Source organism: Aspergillus sclerotioniger (genome assembly GCF_003184525.1).
Source record: "Aspergillus sclerotioniger CBS 115572 chromosome Unknown BO94scaffold_6, whole genome shotgun sequence".
NCBI classification, from domain to species: domain Eukaryota; kingdom Fungi; phylum Ascomycota; class Eurotiomycetes; order Eurotiales; family Aspergillaceae; genus Aspergillus; species Aspergillus sclerotioniger.
Window position 1 is genome coordinate 1,018,677 of NW_020290996.1, and position 12,589 is coordinate 1,031,265.

The window sequence follows — 12,589 nt, forward strand, 5'->3', positions numbered from 1 at the left end:
AAGAAACAAACAAACAAACAAGAACAAACGCTCCCTCGAGGGCTCTTCATATTGTGTATGTATATGTATAAACAATGCTTTCTTCACGTGATACTACTAGCAAGAAACTTGAATACTATCCTAAATAAGGCAACCAGCACCAAGATACCTTCAACACTTATCTAGATTGATACATACATATCTCCATCACTTTCTATCTAAACAAACAACAACAACAACAACATCATCATCATCATCATCAACACCAGTACACACAACCCTCTCTCGCTCTACCTACCAGTACCTACCTGAAGAATCCCCCAAATCCAAATCCACAACCTATTTACTCCCCCCAAAATGACACATCACCTACCTCCCTACCTCCCTAGTACCTACACTAACCCACCCAAATTCCAATCTAATCCAATGTACCTAAGTACCTCCGGAGTACCTTCCCTACTTTTCCTCAAAAGGCCACCTACCTACCTACCTACCTACCTACCTCGCCCATGCCCATCCCTCCACCCATCCATTCCAAATTAAACCACCTGCACTCAACACCAAAGCATATATCCATCCAACTACATTCAGTACCAAAGATTCATTTAACTATCCAATCCCTTCGCAATGCGCAACAAAATCTCGGGGGGGAGGGGGCAGAAAGTCAATGATCCACGCAGCCCACAGCCCACCCAGCCCAGGATGGGATGGGATGCAGCTACCCACCCATCCAACACCCGAATGGGAAGACCGTCACGATGCCTCAGATCGACGAGGCTGGATTTGGATATAACTGGGACTTGACTCCGAATGGACCTACCCAAAGCAGTAAGTAGGCCATCTAGGCCCTACGTAGGTACGTAGGAGAAAGCACGCGAGGCCTCTATGATGTCGCCTGGCTGGGGCCGCTTCGGAGCTGTCGTAGCCTCCCCCAGCAGGGAGTGCATGAATGGATGCACCTGGTCATCTGGGCGGGCTTTAACTTTCCGTCGCCACGGTCTGCTGCTACCCACCGCACGAGACGGTGCCCGCTGCTACGATTATATTATACATAGTAGGTACTGGGGTACGTAGTAGTATACTCGTGTGTACGGAGAGTGTAGATACACCACGTACCATGGCCATCCCAGATCAGAAAAGACGTAAATTATGGACGACGAAGTCAAAGGGTAAAAGAGAACAACAACATAAGTACTGTCATGTAGCAAGCGCATGTCAACTGCAAAGGAACGTCTATCAAATAACTCAACCATGCGACAGCTCACCGGCCGCGAGGGAAAGGGGCTTGACCGCCGCCCAGCCACCGCCAATCGCCAGGTGGCCGGTCCGTCCCCCGTAGTACTAGTACTAGTACTAGTACCAGTACCCAGTACATTTACCCGCCACCCACCGTCGACCAGAGGCTCAAAAGGAAAAGAAAAAGCAACAACATTTCATCTCCCGAGGAACAAGCCTCGCCCATGCGCAGGTGGCTCAAACAACCGATATTCAATTATTATCATAAGAACAGCAGAGAGTACTGGAATTGGGATTAAGGAACCAATTGCTTATTAGGCAACTTTACACGACCATGTTAAAGGGTTCAAAAAAGCGTACACGCAAATGCTTGGTATCAAAGGTCCTTTACAGAGCGAACACGGCACCGATGATGGCAGCCAGGCCAAGAGCGGGCAGGTTGGCCACGTTCATGACCGAGGCGCTGTCGCTGGAGGTGGCCGAGGAGGTGCCGCTGGAGGTGGTCGAGGTGGTGGTGCCGGAGGAGCCATCGCTGGTGGTGGGGTCGGTGGTGCTGGCCTTGCAAGTGTAGGTACCGCGGATGACGTTGTTCTCACGCAGGGTCTTGAAGGCGCTGCAGCTGAAGTTACCGGTGCTCTGCATGTTGAATCCACCCTTGACCTCGGTCAGAGCAGACAGGGAAACACTGCACATATGCGTTAGCATGGAAATTCTACCCGGACAGCCACACGGAAACTTACGAGTCGAAGTCACCGCTGAAGTCAATGGCACCAGTGACCTCCTTAAGGTCGGGGAAGTCGATGCCCTTGAGCTTGTCGTTACGAGCAATCTGGAAACCACCGTTGACGGTCTTCAGCACGGGCATGCTGATGTTGGCGAGCTTGGTGTTGTCATCGAAGACCAAGTCAGCAGTGCTGGTGAGGTTGGGAGCGCTGAAGTTGTTGAAGGTGTTGCCCCAGAAGCCGAGCTGACCGCTAAGGGTCTCGAGAGAGGGGAGAGAGACACCGCTGACGTTGCGGATGGTCATGTTGGTACCAGTGCCCAGGTTGGGGAGGATAATCTCCAGGGAGTCCAAGTTACCAGCGAAGTTGATCAGACCAGTGGCGTTGGTGAGCTCGTTAACGTTGACGGTCTTCAGGTTGGTGTTCTCGGTGATATCGAAGGCACCAACGGTCTTGAGGGAGATACCGTCCAAGCTGGTGAGACCAGTGTTGGTGATCTCGACGCTGCCGGCCTGGGAAACACCCTTAGTGAAGTCAAGGGCCTGGAGCTCGGGGAGAGCGGTCCAGGAGATGGAGCCAACGCTGGTGAGATTGGTGAAGCTGAGGGTGGTGAGGGTGGTAAGACCGTCCAGCTTGAAGGCTTCGCCAATGGAGGACAGGGAGGAAGAGCTGAGGGAAGTGATGTTGCTGCCGTCGGTGCAGCTTAGGCCACCAGTGATGGAGTAAACACCGCTGAGGGTGAGATCACCGGAGGCGTGCTCGCTGATCTCGACGTTACCCTTAAGGGTCGGGCAGGTGGCATAGGAGTCGAGGTCACTCTGGCTGCTGATGGTGATGGTGCTGTCCGTGGAGCCACAGCCTACATTATCGATCAGTTCCTGACATTCGTTCATCACTCAATCCATCGCTGGCAGTACTCACTGGCAGCCAGGGCGGCCTGGGCCGCAGCAACAACGGGGAGGGCGTATTTGACGAAGGCCATTGTTTAGGATAACTTGAGACTGTATAGTCGAGAGATGTCAGTCACCAATGCTCGCCTTTAATTGCATCCAAGTCCCAACGAAACCGCAGTACAACGAAGCCAAGATCGATCATGCAACCGACAGGCCCAGGAGTGGTGAAAGAAAGTCGACCTACCAATGACGGGTATGGATTAAGTATGCAGGCTGGGGCGAGGCAAGGCCCTTTGTTGACACGGATAACAGCGTAAAAGCTGGAAGGGGGGTTGTGAGACAATAAATAAGCGAGCGAGTGAAAGAAGGGGAGCTTCAACGAAAGAGAAGCTGTTTAGCGAAGACCCTCAGCGAGAGAAAGTGCGCGGGATAGGCAGGCACGATTTGCACGGGGGAAGAAGGGAAGGAAGGACAGAGGAAAGAGGAAAGAAACGAGAGGAAGGGAAGGACTGGATGGCTGGAAAAGAAAACTTCAAGAAAGTGGGAAGACTTTCAGGGAGGACAACCAAGGCAAGAAAGGAGTCGCGGCCCCGAGGCTGGTGGACCTGAGACCGGGGGTTCTCCTTGCGACGTTACCGGACGCCGTATGGACGCTGCCCGTACCGTAAATTACCGCCGCCTGGGTTTAATTAACTTCGGGACTCATTGGCCACGGTAACGGGGAGCGGAAAAAGAATCGAGCAACGCCCACCCAGTGGAATCCTGATCTTGGACCCGGAAACGAGTCCGTTCCTCCTAGTCTGCTCCATCCTGTAACACCTCGCCAATGGCCAAGCCCCCATGCGCCTGCTGATTCGCTCGCCCCTCCCTTTCCCCCCTCCCCCCTTCTTCCCCGTCGCCGCTGGTTGTTCGATCCTCGAGCCGACGCAGCTTGGATCGGACTCAAACCAGGCAACTTCTACTGTATTATTGATTGTATTCAAGGTATGGCCCCGTTTCCATTGTGATGGCGAAAGGAGGGGGGGGCATCTCATCTCATCCCAGTGTCCAGCAGACGTCATACCATGATACCAGATCTGACCTGTGAGCAAGTCTAGTACTTACTTACGTACACTGGCATCGCCCCAGCATCTGCATCTCAATACTGAAACAGTCCGAATTGTGCAAGTCCGCAACCTTCGAACCCCAACTGCAACTGACAGATGACTTCTCTGATGGAATGCGACTCGATACATCACGGACACTCGTTGTGGCAGGTAACAATACTGACAAATATAGCATCCTGCCGCTAGGAGGGGCCAGACCCCAATCGCACATTGTTAGGGAGGTCCTGACTAATATTAGCAGCCTATACCAGCAGACAATATACATGTATCTCATTAACTGCCACCGGATCTATCTATGCCTCTGGACCGTTATCCCTTCACTCCTTCCCTTCGCCAGAGTCATCCCTTTTCCTCTTAGCAGCACTACAGCAGCCATATCATCTGCCCTTCCATGTCCATGTCCAGCATGGAGGGTGACACCACAGTGCTTTTGAGAATGCTAATATTGATACTATCTAGTTAGCAACAACACCTATGGAGTCAGGTTGCTGCGTAGTGGTCGATCTGAATTTATTGGAATCTGAATGAGACCCGCTTTCTTCCCACTGAGGACTCGACTTGGTACCTGGAGAAGCCTTTGCCTGCCTTACGTTGGTATGCAGCGCCCTGTTCGCAGGTTGGAATTCGGTCGCCTACCCAGATGCCTTAAGACATCGCCGCCTGACACGTAGGCACATGGAAACTGGAAGACGATGCTAGAGGGAAAAGAGTTCCACGGCCATTTTTTGGCACGACTGTGATCCGTTTGCACCCATTCTTGCGATGTCGATGTTGTTTCTTGACTTCCAAGATGAATGTGCTAGGCCTCATGCCTGAAAACTCAATTCTCGTCTTGGCTTCAGGTACCGGTGGATACCGAATCATAACAAACAACCCTCACAGGAAGCTAAGAATAAAGTGGCGACTTGGTGGTTCTGGTAGAGCACATCACGTGCTGCATACAGTTGTACGTAACACGGCTGTAACTCCCATACCTATTCTAGTGGCCCCCACTTGGCCTGGACACAAAGTACTCCGAGAGCTGGTTCGGTAATTCCTAGTCAGCGTATCTTACTTACCATACACGATCGAAATTGGCCGGCTGGATAAGACGATAGACACCAACGCCAAAGCGGCTGCCATAGGCGCATTACTCTCTGCTAATCGAGTCATAGTGGCGATTACTCGAAACATCCAGGATATGACACGATGGCAGGTCTTGGGCTGTGGCTTGACGGCAAACAATCCATCGCATCGGGCACTCAGGACCGGACGGTTGCAGAGGCCAAGTTTCTATGCGCTGTAAGGGAGGCCGTCATTATTATTCTGGCCCGTCACAAAAAGGAATAAGCGTGAGTGGCCTGCGAGGAGATCCCGCGCGCAATATCAATCCGGACCATGCGATCGCCGTGCTCGCTGCCACTATTGCTTGTTCTTGCTCGATCCGTTTAGAGTTCTTCAGCTATCAGACCCAGTGCAACTCCACAGCTATCCGTCGCAATATTTGGACCTTCCCTGGGAGATAATCTCCTCCTTTAAGTGGCGCGACACGCCCTTGCGATGGATGGTTATTTATGGTCATCATATCCGGAGTTAACGATGGTGGCATCTCAGATGCTAGATACCGATACCTTCTGAGCCTCGGCCTGATGATGAGCAGCGCACGTCTTTCATTGCCGATGTTTCAAACCGCGACGCTTGGTAACAAAGCGCCTGTACTTTACTATGTACGGAGTACTTAGGAGATAATCTTACCAGCGAGCACGTTCTCCCCAACGCCACTAGACGCGGGTGGCTGGAACAGGCTAGCCCACTCCTGCCTGATAAGAATGGATATGGCCTTCCAGTCTGACGCATCCAACCCTGATGACAACGATATGATGTCGAGGGGCTGGTAGAAGAACAACCAGTTACAGTTCTTCGCTTGATGGGGATCTGGCAGTACTCTGTAGATCGTCTAGCACTGATGAACCGAGATCCGGAAATGGGGGACCATTCTATGGTTCGACTGTCGAGGGGTAAGCCACAATGATACCGTAGGATCCTTTGTTCCCCGTCATATTAACCATAATCTATCTCCATACCCCTGTCATGTCTGGACTTGGCTGTTAGCATAAGGGATCTGTCTTGACAACTCACCCAGCCATCGCCATAGTAACATGCCCAACACAGACCCCCTTTAATTGGCCACCCATGGACCTTGAACACCGTTCACGGTCTTGATAAGCGGGGCAAGCAACGTATGCCCTCTGCCTTTGAAAGCGAAGCTTTTCTCGGGGTCAGATGCTCAGCAGAGCTTGATGCTTGTTTGTATACCAGGACGGGATAAACTACCAATTCCGGGAATTTCCTGGTGATGCCCGATGGACTTTCGTCCTCGCCATCGACCGATGGCTGTCGTCGCCCCCTATCTATGTATCGCTTATTCACTTTGAGGACTAGACTAGCTACTACGGATAAACCTATCAAGCCATGGAACCGACTGTACTATACCTTGGTAAGTCTTCGCTAGTCGCGGCCACGCACCTTACTATCAACCATCAGAGGTTGGACAGCGTACTCCGTAGTGGCTGGGCCATCAACAAGGTGGATGCTCAACGGCTTTTGCCTTGACCGGTTTTGCAGATGACGCAAGCTCCCACTGCCGTACGACTGTTGTACGGTCGTGCTTGTCTAACTCTAGTTTCTGCCACCTCCGCCACTCAGGTTGTGATTCCTCGGTGACATTCCGCATCTTATCATGACCAACGCCGTGCGTTTCTCGCTGCGAACGTCGGATTGGAGCCTACGAGGACAACAGATGACCTGTGAAACACGACCAATCGGACTGTTTCCTTTCCGATAATAGAATCGCAACGTTTGGTTTTGATGAAAGCTTTCTGTATAATTTTTTTCGCGATGGTTGATGCCTACGCATCGTGCGATCCATAATTCATTTTACTCCGAGACTTTTTCCCTGTCGGGTAAATCTTCCATCCTTGTGATCTTTCCAGAAAATCATCCGAGGACTGCAAATGGGGCTACATAATTCAAGGTGGATAGGAGAGAGAGTCACGGGGATGTAAAGACAGTCGTGGTATATTTTTAGCTAGGGGATTGACAACGCAGCACAGTCGCTGCCATCCAGTCGGAGTGAACGACGGCTTAGTCCGCCAAAATCAAGATCTATGGACCATTTGGATTCATCATGGGCTTGGCCTGCATTTCCCAGACCAGGATTCTCAATTTGCATATTCCTTGAGTCCCAATAGCCCGTGTTCTGCACGCTGATGTTGCTCAACATACGGCGGGTTTAAAGTATGTCATATGACATTAGCAAACACCAACTGAAACATGGGTGTTTTGCATCTCCCAAATGCGGGGGATGAGAGCTCACCATGCAGTGGAAATCACAACAAGAGCGGTATGGAAACTGACTGGCTGCAAACCAGCCAGGAGATGGGTACTGGTCTGGACACGAGCTGAGCTGCTCGTGACTTCCCGAGCTTATGTACTCCGTCCTCATGTTCCTCCAACGACAGCTCCATGACCAGCCATGATCACTAACAATCACATCAATAAACCCAATACAACAATCATAACCTGAATTGCAGGTTCTCCCCCTACAAAGGCAGCTCTATGATGACTCTACGACGTTCCGCTCGTCTGAGCGCAGTGTCCAACACCCCCATCCCGGTCCTGCAACCAGCTATCCCAATCAAGCGAGCCAACAGGCCCGCCAGCACCAACGGGGTCTCAAAAGCACGAAAGCCTACAGCAAGGGGCAAAAAGGCGCTGAACCTAAAATCGAATCCTAAATTAGAACCACCTCCCCTCGCAGACACAACCAAGGCACCATCATCAGCAGCAGCAACAACAAAAACGCCTAGCACTAACATCTGGGACCCCTCACCCACTGATAACAGCATTAGCAGACCACATTCCACCCCTCCCCCGCTTGACCGACCGGTCGAACCGCACAGGACCAACGCAACGCTCCTCACTCCCCATGGCTCATCACTGGTTGCATACCCGCCCGGCACGGAGGATGCATCACCAAGCAAGACAGGCCGACCTCGTCCAATCGCCACGACAGGCACACTACTCGAGAAAGCCATTGCGCATCTGATCGCCACCGACCCGCGACTTGACCCCGTCATCAAGGAACATCCTTGTCCACTATTTACCCCCGAGGGCCTAGCCGAGCAGATCGATCCGTTTCAAAGCCTAGTCAGCAGCATCATCGGACAACAGGTGTCCGGCGCAGCGGCCAAATCAATTAAGGATAAATTTGTGGCGCTATTCCATACCGATAGCGATGGAGCTAGAGAAAAGTTCCCCACGCCGGAAGAGATCATCAAAATGGATATCACTACACTCCGAACAGCTGGTCTATCTCAGCGAAAAGCAGAATACATACACGGACTATCTGAGAAGTTCGCAAGTGGTGAATTGAGTGCCCGGATGTTATTGAATGCTAGCGACGAGGAACTCGTCGAGAAATTAACCGCTGTACGAGGCTTAGGCAAATGGTCCGTTGAGATGTTTGCTTGCTTTGCCTTGAAGCGTATAGATGTGTTCTCGACGGGTGATTTGGGTGTACAGTACGTCGAAGTGATATCGCTAGGATGGGATGAATAGCTGCTAATCTGTAGTAGGAGAGGTTGTGCCGTGTTCATTGGCAAGGATGTAAGCAAATTGAAGGGAAAGGGCGGTGGTAAGTTCAAGTATATGGCTGAGAAAGATATGCTAGAGCTGGCTGCGAAGTTTGCCCCGTATAGGTATGTTTTTTCCTTGGATGCGTATGCGATTTGTATTCTGATGTTTGTAGGAGCTTGTTCATGTGGTATATGTGGCGAGTGACGGATGTCAATATTACGGTGATGACTGCTTAGAGGGGATATAGAGCTGCTATCTGCACGGGATGTATTAGGTGGATTTGATGGGTGTATGTCATTGGAGTTTTGGGTAGTATATACTATGTAGGCCCTGTGTGAGACAGGGACATGCCTACCTAGACCTATTTATCGGGGTGTATATGTGAGGCGTTCAGCTGTTTAACCCTCATATCCGTACCACGGCCATAATATCCCATATGTTACTCGTGGAATAAGCTCGAGGAATAATACCAAGACACCACACAACTACGACACCCAAAACAGCCTAAAGAACGACAACGACAACGACGAATGAATTTGTACAGTATCCGTACACATGATTTCGCACCAAAATCAAAAGCTTCCTTCCTTCCTTCAATTAACGACCAGCCAAATGCTTCTCTCTCGCAGCATGACCGCCGAGCCGGACAGTGAACAGCACATCTGAAACCTATCCCCACCCGTCTATAAACCCCAGCGGCATTTTTATTGTATACCGGAACAACGGAACCGAATCTAGTCAATGATGAGGGAGGCGAGGGGCGAGGCCCATTTACCGTCTGACGACGAGGGCGTCGAGGTCCTCGCGCTCCTTGTTCTCCTTCTCGATCTCGCGGATGATGGGGCTCAGGTATTCGACATCCTATTTATCATGGTTAGTATCATGGGATTGTAATACATGTCAAGGTATAAAGCTCATGAGGGGACCCAGTTGGGTTATAAATCCCGCTCACGGGATTGGCCGATGCGTATTGCGGAGAACTAAACGGGTAGATTGTCAAGGGAGGGCATGAAATCGAATCGACTCACCTCGGCGGGCTTGGTCTGCTCAGCAGCGGGGAGGAGAGTGTGGGAGATGGAGCACTGTGACGCGGGTTTGATTAGGTTTGGTTTCTTGGTTCGTTCTGGTGGGTGGTTGTTGAGTTGGGACGAACCTGGAATGCTCTGCGGATACGGAAGACACGGTCGTAGGCCTCCTTGGGAGGAAGACGCTTGAGAGCCTTCTGGACGACGTCGTTCTCCTCGGGGATCAGGTCATCGGCCCTGGTTAGTGGGTTAGCTGGGATTGCTTCCAAGGTAGGTAGGTAGGTTGGATGTATGGGACTTATCCCCGGACCAGCGGCGAGGGGAATGTGATATGGACATGGGTGATATTCCCGCAATTGAGGACGTCCATGATCCAATATCCATGATCGCTGAAATTGGCCGGGAAGCCAGGAAGGGAATGTATACCTCAAGCCGAGTCTCCTGTAGCCGGAGGCGTCGGTGTACCACTGGGCAATGGGCATCATCCAGCGCTTGAGCCATGGGCGCTTGACGATGTAGTTGGCGAGGGAGGGAGCGGACATGATGATTGATCCCGGCGGTGGGTGTGTTGGGGTCCAATTGACGGGGTGGTGTGGAGGGGGAGGATCGCGAAATGTCAGTTCGAGCTGAGCAGGAGATGGCCCGACGTTGGAGATTGTGCAAAACGGAGGTTCGGCGGGTGACTTTCCCAAAAACATCCGATGTGGGGGCCTGAGGCAACGGTTCATTCCGAGAGAATGGGCATTCCACGTGACGAGTATCTTCAGCGCCATCTCTGCCTCAGGCCGCAACGCTTGGAGGCGGACAAGCGCGAGTGGATTCACTAAGACTCAGACTCCACTCCACCTGACTGATTACTGAATACGAACTAAGACGACCTCCAGTGTGCAATTCATCCCGTCCTCATTGCTCCGTCTGGTTCCGTCCTGATCGTCCACACCGGCGCTCCCTTCTGCTCGGACTTCACGCCGGGGGTTTCGCTATAACTATACGTCTTCGGTTCGTCACTGGCTGGGCCTGCCGGTTATTACCAAGCCGTTGAACATTTTTCCCAGATCGTTTCCTTTCGCTCCGATAGGGGAGCTGCGTTGCTCCTACAAACCCCGCCCCCGTCTGTGCTTCAGATAGGGCTACCTTATTACGCAAATTAGTCCGGCAGAGGTCCTTTCAATTCACTGCGTCAGGGTGGTTTTCCCTTTCGACAAGTGCCGCGCACGACGTCACGCCTCCCCCTCACCACGATTTGATAACGGTTCTTTGGGTTCCGGAGCGAGCACCGATATGCTCGGATCCGGGAACCCTCGGTGATATAGTAGACGGATAGCTTACTGCTCGGGCGCTGGCTGAAAAGATGTTTACTGAAGGGCATGGCCCTTCGGGGACTGCCGACGGCTCCCAAGAGCAGCAGAGCACCACTTCGGACAGCCCGCCGTCGTCTACCCTCCATGTTTCGGCCGAGTCTTCGTTCAACCCGACGTTTCGCGACCGCCTTGAGATGCTTTCTACGCGTGTGCCAGACTTCTACATCACTCCGTTCTGCGGGGCCAGTGCGGGTGTTGCATCGGGGATCGTGACCTGTCCGCTCGATGTGATTAAGACAAAGTTGCAGGCTCAGGGTGGGTTCGCACGGCGACGGGGCAAGGCGGTTGAGGCCAAAACACTATACCGAGGCATGTTAGGGACCGGAAGGGTGATCTGGCGCGAGGATGGCATTCGAGGCCTTTATCAAGGGCTGGGCCCCATGCTCCTGGGATATCTCCCGACGTGGGCGGTCTATTTAGCTGTCTACGATCGGTCTCGGGAGTACTTTTACGAAACGACTGGTGAGGATTGATGATCCGGGACGTATGACGGTGGCACTGACATTTGAACAGACAGCTGGTGGCTATCGAGAGGCTACGCTTCGATAACGGCGGGTGCTTGCTCAACACTAGCGACCAATCCGATATGGGTCATTAAAACCCGACTCATGTCTCAAAGCCTTCGGGCAAGCAGCGAGGGCTACAGGGCTCCCTGGCAATACAACAGCACGTGGGATGCTGCTCGCAAAATGTACAAAAGCGAGGGGATCCGCTCGTTCTATTCTGGCCTGACTCCAGCGCTGCTGGGGCTGGCGCATGTCGCCATCCAATTCCCGCTCTACGAATACTTGAAGATGGCATTTACTGGTTATGGAATTGGCGAACATCCCGATACTGGCAGCTCGCACTGGATGGGCATTACGTCTGCGACCTTCCTGAGCAAAGTCTGTGCCAGCACTGTGACATACCCGCATGAAGTGCTTCGGACCCGACTCCAGACGCAGCAGAGGACATCACCGGTAAACTCGCCAGAAGAGATTTCATTCCGCGGTGGAATTGACCATCCTCAGGACCGTGGCAGGCGTCCGGGTGCAGCATCGTCGGACGGGATGCCCAACCGACCCCGGTATGCGGGCATTGTTCGCACGTGTCAGACCATTCTGAGAGAAGAAGGCTGGCGTGCGTTCTACTCGGGGATTGGCACGAACTTGTTCCGGGCTGTCCCGGCTGCGATGACTACGATGCTTACATATGAGTATCTGAAGAAAACGATAGGACACATACAACATGAGGGGGAGATGAAGCTGCAGATGCTGGAGGCTAAAGCGGAGGATGGGGTTTAATACTAGACATTGTCCATATCCAGGTGTTGAGCAGCGGCGTCGTGTGTATGCTGGGCTGTCTCGCACCTCGTGCCAGCGATTTCTTTGTTCTCTGCTAGTCGTACATCGCGAGATACACTATCATAGAGAACATTCATTATCTGGGCTGCCGCCTATGCAGCTGCTTTCATTGTTCAGAGATACCCTCGGCACGGTGCTCCCGCTGCGGAGTTAGGATAGTCCAGAGATTTTCTGACATGTGAAGCTGCAGCTTGTCCTTTGATTACTCGGTGGTTTAGTTCTGAGCGTTCTTGTTTTCCATTTCAATAGAGTCGCAATTGAATTGTAGATACACCAACTCGTTCCCCTGGGTCATCCAGATCACTGT

General features: G+C 52.2%; 4 protein-coding genes across 4 annotated transcripts; 2 read left to right on the forward strand and 2 right to left on the reverse strand.

Moving 5' to 3' along the window:
* Positions 1-1,542: 1,542 nt before the first annotated feature.
* On the reverse strand, positions 1,543-3,217 carry ecm33 (GPI-anchored protein Ecm33). Its single transcript, XM_025607102.1, has 3 exons — positions 2,859-3,217; positions 1,956-2,796; positions 1,543-1,900 (listed from the first exon to the last, which is right to left on the reverse strand). Exons 1-3 carry the CDS (start codon positions 2,917-2,919, stop codon positions 1,603-1,605), a joined length of 1,200 nt encoding a protein of 399 aa, XP_025470503.1. The 5' UTR covers positions 2,920-3,217; the 3' UTR covers positions 1,543-1,602.
* A 4,149-nt stretch (positions 3,218-7,366) lies between these two features.
* Positions 7,367-9,089, forward strand: alkA (DNA-3-methyladenine glycosylase II). The gene is made up of 3 exons (XM_025607103.1): positions 7,367-8,498; positions 8,553-8,675; positions 8,726-9,089. Exons 1-3 carry the CDS (start codon positions 7,534-7,536, stop codon positions 8,787-8,789), a joined length of 1,152 nt encoding a protein of 383 aa, XP_025470504.1. The 5' UTR covers positions 7,367-7,533; the 3' UTR covers positions 8,790-9,089.
* On the reverse strand, positions 8,902-10,236 carry BO94DRAFT_532676 (ubiquinol--cytochrome-c reductase subunit 7). The gene is made up of 4 exons (XM_025611169.1): positions 10,005-10,236; positions 9,707-9,815; positions 9,582-9,635; positions 8,902-9,414 (listed from the first exon to the last, which is right to left on the reverse strand). The coding sequence occupies exons 1-4, from the start codon at positions 10,118-10,120 to the stop codon at positions 9,325-9,327; spliced, it is 369 nt and encodes a 122-aa protein (XP_025470505.1). The 5' UTR covers positions 10,121-10,236; the 3' UTR covers positions 8,902-9,324.
* A 200-nt stretch (positions 10,237-10,436) lies between these two features.
* Positions 10,437-12,550, forward strand: BO94DRAFT_573132 (putative mitochondrial carrier protein). Its single transcript, XM_025614956.1, has 2 exons — positions 10,437-11,401; positions 11,453-12,550. The coding sequence occupies exons 1-2, from the start codon at positions 10,930-10,932 to the stop codon at positions 12,220-12,222; spliced, it is 1,242 nt and encodes a 413-aa protein (XP_025470506.1). The 5' UTR covers positions 10,437-10,929; the 3' UTR covers positions 12,223-12,550.
* Positions 12,551-12,589: the final 39 nt, after the last annotated feature.

Excerpts from the sequence above, each read along its gene's own strand:
- ecm33 (XM_025607102.1), bottom strand. The coding sequence starts at position 2,919 with ATGGCCTTCGTCAAATACGCCCTCCCCGTTGTTGCTGCGGCCCAGGCC. Across the intron at positions 2,797-2,858 it reads CCAGGCCGCCCTGGCTGCCA|GCTGTGGCTCCACGGACAGC; the intron begins GTGAGTACTGCC and ends TCGATAATGTAG. Across the intron at positions 1,901-1,955 it reads TTCAGCGGTGACTTCGACTC|TGTTTCCCTGTCTGCTCTGA; the intron begins GTAAGTTTCCGT and ends GCATATGTGCAG.
- alkA (XM_025607103.1), top strand. The coding sequence starts at position 7,534 with ATGATGACTCTACGACGTTCCGCTCGTCTGAGCGCAGTGTCCAACACC. Across the intron at positions 8,499-8,552 it reads ACGGGTGATTTGGGTGTACA|GAGAGGTTGTGCCGTGTTCA; the intron begins GTACGTCGAAGT and ends AATCTGTAGTAG. Across the intron at positions 8,676-8,725 it reads GCGAAGTTTGCCCCGTATAG|GAGCTTGTTCATGTGGTATA; the intron begins GTATGTTTTTTC and ends TGATGTTTGTAG.
- BO94DRAFT_532676 (XM_025611169.1), bottom strand. The coding sequence starts at position 10,120 with ATGTCCGCTCCCTCCCTCGCCAACTACATCGTCAAGCGCCCATGGCTC. Across the intron at positions 9,816-10,004 it reads TACAGGAGACTCGGCTTGAG|GGCCGATGACCTGATCCCCG; the intron begins GTATACATTCCC and ends CCCACTAACCAG. Across the intron at positions 9,415-9,581 it reads AGCAGACCAAGCCCGCCGAG|GATGTCGAATACCTGAGCCC; the intron begins GTGAGTCGATTC and ends CATGATAAATAG.
- BO94DRAFT_573132 (XM_025614956.1), top strand. The coding sequence starts at position 10,930 with ATGTTTACTGAAGGGCATGGCCCTTCGGGGACTGCCGACGGCTCCCAA. Across the intron at positions 11,402-11,452 it reads GTACTTTTACGAAACGACTG|ACAGCTGGTGGCTATCGAGA; the intron begins GTGAGGATTGAT and ends ACATTTGAACAG.